Raw genomic sequence first — 12,177 nt, 5'->3', positions numbered from 1 at the left:
TTACCTTCTGAACTTTGTGTTGAAGCCTGATAGAACCAGCACCCGCAATCCTCTATGTCTGGAGGACGTGTTGCATCCCAGTGTCAAACTGTGTCCCGGCTTCCACAATATTAACTCAGTGTGAAGGCATCAGTTAAATGGACCATCCCTGGCCACATTCACTTGTCCACGTGTTTGTGGTTAGGCTGTCCTTGCCACTAAATGCACTTGGGAGGGCACAGGTAATGTTTTGGTATGCCCGCTTGTGTATAAGGTGCACCGGGACAAATAAGGGAGGCTGGGGACCGTTTATGGACACCCGGCCGCCCCCAGGCGGCTGGGGACCATGTGCGGGCACCCGGCTAGTGGGGCGGCTGGGGACCGAGTATGGACACCCGGCCGCCCCCAGGAGGCTGGGGACCAAGCGTTGACACCCGGCCGCCGGGCGGCTGGGGACTGAGTATGGATACCAAGCCGCCAATGCAGCCATGACGAGGTGGCCAGATTCCACCTCCACATGCCTAAAAGGCCCAATTTGAAGTGCAAGCAAGCAAGCAGTATGGTATTGCAACCTGGAGGTGGGTGGTTGGCAGGCTGCATACTTGCGCTTGCATTGCAAGGAATGGGGGAGGTACAATTGAACACTGCCCTGGGACAAGGACTTGCATGGAGATAGTTGCAAGTCTGCATCTTCTGATGTGGCAAGGATCACTTCTGATGGGCACACTTTTAGGCAGTGACCTGGGTGTCAGAGATGCTTCCAGGGGTCTTCCCTATGCTGTTCCCATGTCTTTTCAGCACTGTATGCATGTGTCACACAGCACATGGCCAGATAAGGTCGTAAAATGTTAAAATGACATTTCCCAGTGAATGCATTTGTCACAGTTGAAAGCAATACAAACGTGCAAAAACGCATAAAAAATGCTACTTGTGAACATAGCCCAAGGTGTGGAGGAGTATTTTTGTTTTTGGTTATTTATTTTACCTTATACACAAGTCTTTACCCTGGAAAGGAAATTCCTTAACATATTTCACAGGAAAACCATTTCAGTTTCGTTTTTGAACGTTTTATTGTGAGCCTGTAAAAGTGGCTTAATACCTCTTACCACATTGTTGACAGCAGTGACCTGGGGGTCAGAAATGCTTCCGGGGGCGATCCCCATGCAGTCCCCATGTCATTTGAGCACTGTCACTATCATTTTGGGCACTTTTTAGGCTTTCTACAGACTGCCGGGGTGCCGCAGCAAAAATGCTCGGGTCTGCAATAGACTAACATTGGGCTCGTTGTTCGGGTCGAGCACTCGAGTATCATGGTGAGCTGGCCCGAGCTTTGAGCACCCGAGCATTTTAATGCTTGCTCAACACTACTCACTACAAATGGCTGAATTTGGAGTGAAGTTATATGTAATCCGTGTGATGGAGAAAGTTTTAAATACCTGGCCTGTAGGTAACTATTTTGAACAGGAAATTGGTGTCGAAAACTTTGCTGACACGCTGAAAAAAAATCTGAATGGAGGCCAGAAATGCAAGAATTTTCGGAAAATGTATATGTGATCCGTGTGACGGACAAACCACATTTTTAAATAACTGGCCTGTAGGTAACTATTTTAAACAGCAAACCGGTGCCATAAACTTTGCAAAAATGGCAGCATTTTCAGCGCAATTATATGTGATCCATGTGACGGAGAAACCACCGTTTTAAATACCTGGCCTGTAGGTAACTATTTTGAACAGCAAACCGGTGCCAAAAACTTTTCTGACACACTGAAAAAAAATTGAAAAGAGGCAAAAAATGGCAGTATTTTCAATGCAATTATATGTGATCCGTGTGGCGGAGAAACCTGTCCTGTAGGTAACTATTTTGAACAGCAAACCGGTGTCAAAAACTTTGTTCACACACTGAAAAAAAATTTGAATGGAGGCCAAAAATGACAGTATTTTCAGCGCAATTATATGTGATCTGTGAGACGAACTAACCACAGTTTTAAATAGTTGTATTTTTACTGCTGTAATATGGAAAGGACCTGGCTGTATTCTCCAGTGTCAACAAGCAAATGGTGCAGAAAAACGGTGTTCTCTGGATTGCTTTTTAAGCAAATAATGAGGATTAAGATCCAAAAAAATTTATTTCTGGCCCCTGAGACCTGGGCCTTTGTCTAGAATTATCTAACAGCAGCAGAAGGCAGAACCAGAATGGAGCCTCTTGTGCTATATTCACTGCAGTCTGCTATATACACTGCCTGCCTGCCTATATAAACTACCTACCTGATATCTCTGTAGATGGATTAGTCCTCAGAAGGACTGTTTGTTGAGATGGATATGTGTAATGTACCTGTTTTCGCCCTACACTACCTAATACATACCCAAATCTCTCCCTAGCTCAGCAGCACCTCTCCCTACATTGCTTAGTAGACTGACCAGCAAAGCAACGCCAGGTCTGATATAGACCTGATGACGCTGTGAGGCCAGCCAATCACTGTAATGCCACAACCAACTGGCAATCCCTGCATGTTGATAAAATGAAAGCTGCACTGCAATTGGTTTACATGGGCAACAAAATTAGTTTTACCTTTAGAAAAGTTTGATACATCAGCCCAAATTTTATTTGATGGAAAATCCAAAATTTTAATTATATTCAATCCATTTTAAAAAGAAAAATAAATCTGCAAATTAGATTTAAATATATTAAACTCTGAAGTGTAAAAAATTGATCATTTTAGGCCATGTGTAAAATTCACTTAAAGCCATATCTGTTGTGTAAAGATTACAGTAATTAATTTTGTTATTCAATATTGCATAATATTGTACTTACTAGTAAATATCTGTGACCCTGTAGAGACAAAAGTGAGATTTAATCAATATTGCCCTAAATAATAAAGTAATTCTAAATGGCTCTGAGCTGATATCATCATTGGATCACATTCACAGAGCGGCATACAGTGGCCAACTTAGACGACTTGGAATTAGTGTGACCGCTGTGCTCTCAAAAGTTCTTAATTATGGGAACACATAAATCACATTATTTGAATTAAAGACGTTGTATAGGATTAGAAAAAAAAATGTATCTGATTTCCTTCTGCGTAATTTCTGGTATTACAGCTCAGCTGCACTAATGTGAATAGAACTGACCTGCAACACCACACATGACCTGTGGACAAGTGTGGCAATGTTCCTGAAAGAAAGCATCCATATTTACTAAATCTTTAAAATCCTTTTATATGGATTGTCTTTGAATTTTATTTTTTTAAAGTGAATATTTAAATTTGCAAATACTATACAAAGGTTTATCAGACTGAAACAATGTTCATTTGGAGCTTGTTACATCTGTACCTATAGATTTGTACAGTTCAGATTAAACTCAATTATAATTGCATACATTTTATAGAGATAAGCAGATCGCTTCACGCAACCCAGTTCCATGGTCCCAGTCTTTGTTCTCTGCCCCTGAACAGGAGCTGCATGAATTCCCTTACCCTCTGGGATCCCAGGCCCGGTTTATGATTAGCTGATTTTGTAAGGGACCATTCGTGACGAGGTTTCCCAAAGACCCGTTGCAGAACCACTGAGTGTGTAGAAATCGTACGGGCGTTTCCTGCCAGCCTCATTCACCCCAAAAGTGGTTGGATGGTATGGGGACTTTGACAAAATGCATCAAATCTGAGATGCCAGAGTCAAATATGAAAAGATACAAATATTTTTACTGGTCTTCTCTAAATAGAACCGCAACAAATGATGTAAGGCAATACACTTTTGTTAGATTTCTTCTGTATCATACAGAAGCATTTTGTATGTGTGTTAGTGACGGCATTTCGATGTTACAATTTGATTACTTGGGTATAGAAATACCTTCCAAATCTTCTTGCTCTGGGTTTCACCTTTCTTATCTACCACTGCTACAGATGTACCTTTGAATTTCCTCCTGGTCAGAATAGAAATTAGTAACTTCCCAGACTGGTTAACATGGTACCCCTGTAGCCCACTCCTCTAGCTATTTTGGAGTAAGCTGCCTCCCACAGCTCTAATATGCTAAGGCTTGACTTACTGCAGGTTGGTAGATGCTTTCGCACTATCCATTCTAATTCTACACTCCAGCTGTTTAAAGTCAGTTACTGGTAAAATACTTAATCTTGAGCTTGCTATCTTTAGTTCCTCTGGACTAATACACTCTCCACATGTGGCCTTCTTTTCAGTGAAAGTTCCTACTACCCCAGTAACTTCTCTCCAAGTTCGTCTAACTTCAGCTAACAAACAGATAAACAGATAAACAGACCATTGACCAGGGCTGCATAAAGTAATTCACTCATCTTTGATTAATTGATATGTAGTATTCGGTGGTGGTGGTGGCTACAGTGAGCTAGAATCATACTCATCATTAACTCAGTACTCAATGCTTCTGAATCCCATAGGCGTATTTTTACAGTCTGTATAGAAACGGCAATGCTTGGACTGACCGCGGGTCTTCTGACTCGAACTTAAAGCATCATATGTATCAATAGTTTGGGTAGGTGGTCATTCCAGACATTATGGTCAGAATATAGACCATGAAATACACCTGTGTGAACGTAGCTTTATACAGCTTGGTTTAGGATCCAATTTTCCATTCAAGCTGGGAAAATTGCAAAATGTTTTACATTTTTAAAGTATCTTAACCTTATTTTTAGAAATGTCTTGTATTCTTTGTGCAATATCTGTAATAATTAATTTCTAGAAAAAAAATTCTATGTTGACTTTTCTCATGAGATTTACCATGATAAATAACCAAAATTAGCTATTCTTGCCATTTCTAATCATACTATAAAGTTTGTGTACCTGAGCAGATGACTCCAGCATCTTCAGTATGAGCACAGTTGTGTTTCTCAATCCCAAGGTGGTAACAATGTGATAAAGTGGCTTCGTTACCTACACACTGCATATCATCTAACAATATTGGTCCTTGGCCTTGCCCAAATGTTGCCATTCCAGGAGCAGAAGTCGCATAGCCGCACCCCAGCTGACGACATACAATGTCGGCATCGTGTATATCCCAAAAATCATCACACACTGTTCCCCACTCTCCCTTATAGAAGACTTCCACACGGCCAGAACAATAATCTCCATTTACCAGCCTTACAGGTAACCCTGGGAAAATAGGAAAAAGAAAGTATTTTAAAATGCACATTTATTCACAGAATATTTTTAACTGGACGAACCCTTTTGCATCATAACGTGGCCAATCAAATCAATAGGATGTGAAAGAAAAGTAAGACAACCAGAAAATGGAGTGATAAATATGATCCTTCTAACTTTCTTACCTAATTTCTGGATTTTATATAGAATTTTGGATTTTATTTTGATCTCATACCTGAGCAAGTAACTCCAGCATCTTCATGATGACCACAGTTGTGTTGTTTTATTCCAGGGTAAGAACAGTTCAATAAAGAACTTTCTCCACCATTGCAGCTTACGTCATCTAACAGGATTGGATCTTGGCCATGCCCATGAATAGCATTTACATCGGCACTGAGTGCACTGCCACACCCTAAATTTTGACATACGACTTCAGCATCATTTAGATCCCAAGAATCATCACACACTGTTCCCCACTCTCCATTATAGAGGACCTCCACACGACCAGAACATCTGCTTCCATTTACCAGCCTCATATCAATCCCTGAAACAAAATATAAAAGAATACGAGAATTGAGAATACAATTATTAATGAGATTATTCATTATAGGATTGGCCATTAATGTGTGATTGGTTTAAAGAGTAACCTTTGTTTTAAGTTGTACTTAATAAATTAATAATACACATGAAAATAGAAAACTTAGTAATACATCTTTTTAGAGAATCCTGCTTCTTTCTATGACACGGCTTATTATTCATTATCAAAATTCTCATTTCATGGGTAAAATCTGTATTTAATTTAGACAGAATGTAACATTACTGAGGTAGGAGATGACAGTTGGTGCTCATAAAGTTCTATCTAAAGGGGAGCTGGAGGAGGAGGGAGGAGCTAGACGCAGAGCTCCTCGCTTCTCTTATTCCTCCTCCCATCCATAGAATCATCTCAGTAGCAATATCATCTCCTATCTCAATAATGTAAAAATCTGACTTCACTGAATACATATTTTATTTGAGAAATAAGAATTTTGAAAATGAATGAACAGTCCTTCTCCATGTGGAAATAGAAGCATATTTCTCTGATAATATACATTACAAAGTTTCTTATTTTGACGTGTACTATTGATGTATGACATAAAATTTAAAACAATGGTTACTAGCTCATTGTTCTCTCAGAAACAGTTGACATTTTCTAAGGACAGGTCAGCATTGGGTAAAAGTGCCTCTAATTCTTGGTTCTATTACTAAGATGGGAGATGATAGTGGCCAGGGGGTAACATGTCCATACATCCTATGATTTACATAATTCTACAACTTTCCCTTCTAGTTACAATTTCAATGTTAAGTAGAGTTTTTAAAATTTTATAAATAGGTATTTAGTTACCGGTATTTGAGGGAGGAGTGCCTGTGAGATAAAATGTAAAACATTTTAATGAAAATATTATTTTTTCAAAAAAGAACTTTAGCATTTATTCAATATCTCTTTATATCAAAACAATCACATATCCACATGAAACTATTGAATGATATTACAAACTAAATAAGCTATACACACATTTTATCTGTCTTTTGGTTAATCACATGTGGTTTAACATCGTTAGCATCATTTTCAGGCCACGTTGTGATGTTCGGTATTTGGTCAGTATTTTACATCAGTATTTGTAAGCCAAAACCAGGAGTGGAACAACCAGAGGAAAAGTATTGTAGAAACACATCATCACTTATGCATTTTTCATTCACTCCTGATTTTAGCTTACAAATACTGATGTAAAATACTGACCAAATACTGAATGTGTGAACGTGGCCTAAGAGTTTCAAACACCAGTTTAAACTTTTCATTTATTTTGAAAGAAAATTGTTATTTTTCATAATTAGCTGGATATATGTAAGAATAGTTTTTTTAATTTGTCTTATCACTACATAATATTTTACAAAGTTCTACAGTGTGACATTAAATCTGGGGCTTTTACACTGCACACAAAATGTTATTTTAACTGATATTATAGGAAAAAATGTAAAGCTTTTTTTTTAAGGGATCATGCTGGAAGAGACCTTGTATGGCCTTTCTGCACTGCCAGTCTGACACTGTCATGCTCTGTATGTGCAGAGATGTTTGTTTCTAGAAGAAAAGCCTTCTATATAGTCAGATGGAACATGCCAACATGTATGCCAAGTACTTACATACATACTGTTTAACAATTTGCTCAAAGATCTTTCCCGGTAAAGAAGTAAGGCTCGCTGGCCTGGAGCTGGGAAATTACAGGCCAGTGAGCCTTACTTCTTTACCAGGAAAAATCTTTGAACAAATTATTAAACAGCATGTATGTAAGTTCTTGGATAAGAATACAGTAGCTAACCAGAGCCAGCATGGGTTTGTAGCAAACAAGTCATGTCAAACTTATTTAATTTCCTTCTATGATGTTATCATTGACTGTATGGATCAGGGAAATGTGGTAGTTATAGTATATCTCAACTTCATCAAAAGCATTGATAAAGTACCTTATACTATCCTTATTGAAAAAATGAGCAAGTATGGATTTGACATGGCTATGGTTAGATGGATTCATAACTGGCTCAGTGATTGTACTAAAAGAGTGGTAATAAATGGTTGCACATCCAATTGGAAGAGTATTTCAAGTGGGGTACCACAAGGCTCTATTCTGGTCCCAGTCTTGTTCAACATTTTTATAAATGATCTAAATAAGGGAACTGAAGGTAAACAAATCAAATTTGCAGATGATGCAAAGCTAGGAGGGATAGCTAACACTAGAGAAGACAGAGAAAGTATTCAGAATGATCTAGATAAGCTTGAACAGTAGGTAGTGACTAATAGAATGGTATTTAACAGTGAGAAATGCAAGATTATACATTTGGGCATGAAAAACAAAAATTACATCTAGAAAATGGGAGGTATAGAACTAAGCAACAGCACATGTGAAAAAGACTTGAAAGACTTGAGTATACTAATAGATCACAAATGAGTCAACAATGTGATGCAGCAGGAACAAAAGGCAAACACAGTTTTGGAATGTATTAAGAGAAGCATAGAGCCTTGATCATGTGAAGTAATTATCCCCATCTACTCCTCCTTGTCAGACTTTATCTTGAATGCTGTGTCCAATTCTGGGCACCACATTTTAATTGCTTCAGGAGGATCTAGATAAGCTTGAACAGTAGGCAGGGACTAATAGAATGGTATTTAACAGTGAGAAATGCAAGATTATACATTTGGGCAAGAAAAACAAAAATTACATCTAGAAAATGGGAGGTATAGAACTAAGCAACAGCACATGTGAAAAAGACTTGAAAGATTGGAGTATTCTTATAGATCACAGACTGCACATGAGTCAACAATGTGATGCAGCAGGAACAAAAGGCAAACACAGTTTTGGAATGTATTAAGAGAAGCATAGAGCCTAGATCATGTGAAGTAATTACCCGGACCTCATCTGGGATACTGTGTCCAATTCTGGGCACCACATTTTAATTGTGACATCGAAAAACTGGAGCAAGTTCAGAGAAAAGCTACCAGGATGGTGAGTGGACTGCCTATCAGGAACAATTAAAGGATCTGGGAATGTTTAGCTTGCGAAAAAGAAGGCCACGAGGAGACTTAATATCTGTCTCCAAATATCTGAAGGGATGTCACAGTGTATAGAGATCATTCTTGTTCTCATTTGCACATGGAAAATAAGAGAAGCAATGGAATGAAACTAAAAGGAGGAAGATACAGATTAGATATTAGAAAACCCTTTTTGACAGTGAGGGTGATCAACAAGTGGAACAGGCGGCCATGAGAGGTGGTGAGTTCTCCTTCATTGGATGCCTTTAAATCAATTCTGGACAGACCTCTGTCTGAGATGGTTTAGTGAATCCTGCATTGAGCAGGGGGTTGGACACGAGGACTCTGGAGGTCCATTCCAACTCTAACATTCTATTATTCTGTGATTCTATTAACATAATTTATGGAATTTGACAGGAAGAGCTTTGTATTCTTCCTTGTGAAATCAAAAGAACACAGGTAAAGTATTGGCCCTATATACCAATATGGCAGCCTATTAGGGCTTCATAAAATCCATAAAAAAGAAGCTTTAGAGCTGTTGTGTGCATGAGCCAAATAAAGCTGGAAATGCAAGAGATAGCCTTGTTTAAGAGGACTAGCTCAATTATTGTTCACATTTTTCTTACAAGATTCCCTAATTTGAATGTTTCTTTCAGATAAGTTTAATATATCCTCTCCATTGAGTGCATTCTTGAAGTAAAAACAAAAAAAATCATCATATGTTTAGATATATAATCTCAAAATTAGGTTTACAATATTTAAAACTGTTAAATGTTTTTAAAATTGATGATACGAGGCCACTTGAAAGACTGACTAGAAGCAATATCTGACATGTAAATATTACAGTAACTCATTTTCCTATTCAATATCAAGTATTATTGTACTTACTAGTAGATATCGGTGAGCCTGTAAAGCAAAAGTGGGATTTTGTCAATAAGTTTCATTAAAATAAAAATAAACTCACATTAAGTACCATGGGGAGATATTTATTTTTTCATCACTGGATAAATAATAGTGATCTATGTTCCTTGTGTGTAGTAAAATACTTACCATTCTTCTACTGTTTCTGGTGCCACTCCGGTCCATCTCCACCATCTTGACACTGCTGCTCTGACTTGCCAGAAGTCACTACTTACCCTTACTTTCTGCCTTAGGGCTGTTGCACACAATATTTTCTTGAAAACCACGGACAGCACTAGGACCAATGTTATTCAATTGGGCAGTGCAGAAGAGCAAATTTTTTCACTGACCGAATCTGCGTGAAAAAATCACAACATGCACTCGTTTCTTCCATAAGTCAGATGAGACTCACCAATTGAAGTTTATGGGTGTGTGAAAATAATCGGATGATACATGAAGTCACAGTATAGCATCCGATATTTTCGGATAAATTGCAGTTCTGTAAGGTATGAATCTACAGGTAGTTTCATAAATGATTAATAGCTGCTGTAAAAAACTGATTACATACAGAGTGCACATGGAGGACAAGCGATAACAAGATTGTCCCATTTTTTTGGATGAAACTTTGAACGATTTTTATACGCTTGTCTGAACCTACCCATAGTTTAAGTTTATGAGAGCCCCGTTTGGAGTCTCATAGACTTACATCGAGAAGTGAATTCCAGTCCTCAGGAAGGGTTATAGCTATAAGATCTGTGGGGATCAGTGCATCTATTCAGCTGTTATAAGTTCCCACAGCGGCCATAGGTAGAAACATTGCATGGATTTGTAATTCACAGCTCCATTCAATGTGTAGAAGCCACAACCAGGTACTGCAGAACAGCTCATTTTTTAAGAGAATAAAAGTTGTTGCAGTAATAGGAAAAAAACCTTCCTAGAACTCTTCAAAACAGCTTCCTGAATACTTCAATACAAGAAAATCCCCAAAAACTCCCCAAAATAGGAGAATCTTGTGAAGCTCATTTATTTTTAACTTCTTAAATAACCTAGCATTTCAAGGGAACAAATGAAATGATCTTGTATAAAGGGAATCTGTCAGCAGGATTTCACACCCCAAACTGATATTAAACAAGTCCAGCAATACCTTTACATAGCCAGTCCGTTCCGCCATTATAGAGAATTCAGAGTTTGAATGGCTATGATATATCAAAAGCCTTTGTCAATCAAGCTCTATTCCCCACCCAGTGCAGCCTCCCCCTGCTTAAGTGACAACTTATTTGCCTGAAGCAGGAGGAGGCAGAACTAGGCGGAGAATACAGCTGGAGTGGCAGAGGCTTTAGATCTACCATAGTCCTTCAGTCTCATTTGCATATCAATTCCAATGCTGATTTCTCAGTAACAGAGGAACAGACTTGCCTTGAGAAGGCATTGCTGGACTTACCTCTGAAAGCACTACATGAACATATAAATAGTTTGGGGTGTGAAATCCTGCTGATTTATTCCCTTTAAGGAGTTATACACACTAGTAGAAACCTTTAGCACTGTCATTCAGACACTGTCAGGTCTGAATATAAAGAGACATTCCTTGCTACCAGTGCAGAATGGTTAAATATAGCGTGTTACAGAACATGCACAAGTATTTTTCCTACTTACATTTTTAACATGGTAAATCAGCCTTGTTCAATAGGTCTAGCTCAATGCCATTTTTTACATTCTCCTTATAGGATATCCCAAAATCAATTTAAACATATATTTCATTATGCATCATATTAAAGAAAAATTCACCTGTCCAACATTTTTTGTAACATTTAAGAATTCAATTAGAAAAAATATTGGCTTGATTTATTGAAAGCCATCTAAAAGAAAAACTGCCAATCACATCGCAACTCCCATTTCGTAAGCAGCTCTGATAAAATGAAAGCCGCACTGCAATTTGTTTACATGGGCAACAAAAATAGTTTTACTTTTAGAAAAGTTTGATACATGAACCTAACTTTTTATTCGGAGGAAAATCCAAAATTGTAATCATATTCAATCCAAATTAAAAAGAAAAATAAATTTGCAAATTAGATTTAAAATATATTAAACTGTGAAGTGTAAAAAATTGCATTTGCAAAATTCACTAAAAGCCATATCTGTTGTTTAAAGATTACAGTAACTCATTTTGTTATTCAATATGGCGTAAAATTGTACTTACTAGTAAATATCTGTGACCCTGTAGAAACAAAAGTGAAATTTAATCAATATTAAACTAAATAATAAAGTAATTCTAAATGGCACTGAGCAGATATCATCATTGGATCACGTTCACAGAGCAACATATAGTGGCCAACTTAGACGACTTGTAATTAGTGTGACCGCTGTTCTCTCAAAAGTTCTTAATTATGGGAACACATAAATCACATTATTTGAAATAAAGACGTTGTATAGGATTAGAAAAAAAAATGTATCTGATTTCCTTCTGGGTAATTTCTAGTATTACAGCTCAGCTTCACTAATGTGAATAGAACTGACCTGCAATACCACACGTGACCTGTGGACAAGTGTGGCAATGTTCCTGAAAAAAAGGATCCATATTAACTAAATCTTTAAAATCTTTTTATATGGATTGTCTTTGAATTTTATTTTTTAAA

The 12,177-nt window shown here is 37.7% G+C and overlaps 1 protein-coding gene across 13 annotated transcripts in view; it reads right to left on the bottom strand.

Moving 5' to 3' along the window:
* LOC141273442 (scavenger receptor cysteine-rich domain-containing protein DMBT1-like) overlaps positions 1-12,177 on the bottom strand; it is a 253,334-nt gene that overhangs the window by 67,327 nt on the left and 173,830 nt on the right. For all 13 annotated transcript variants that reach the window (XM_073685267.1, XM_073685271.1, XM_073685268.1 and 10 more), the window contains 6 exons: positions 11,742-11,759; positions 9,533-9,550; positions 6,467-6,487; positions 5,321-5,629; positions 4,789-5,097; positions 2,792-2,809 (listed from right to left, as the gene is read on the bottom strand). In XM_073685267.1, coding sequence (XP_073541368.1) covers positions 2,792-2,809; positions 4,789-5,097; positions 5,321-5,629; positions 6,467-6,487; positions 9,533-9,550; positions 11,742-11,759 — 693 coding nt within the window. The remainder of the gene's footprint in view (positions 1-2,791; positions 2,810-4,788; positions 5,098-5,320; positions 5,630-6,466; positions 6,488-9,532; positions 9,551-11,741; positions 11,760-12,177) is intronic.

Source organism: Phyllobates terribilis, unplaced genomic scaffold (genome assembly GCF_046119375.1).
Source record: "Phyllobates terribilis strain yellow unplaced genomic scaffold, ASM4611937v1 Scaffold_5__5_contigs__length_657084704, whole genome shotgun sequence".
Taxonomy (NCBI): Eukaryota; Metazoa; Chordata; class Amphibia; order Anura; family Dendrobatidae; genus Phyllobates; species Phyllobates terribilis.
Note: the sequence above shows the minus strand (reverse complement) of the source record. Positions and strands in the feature narration are given on the sequence as shown.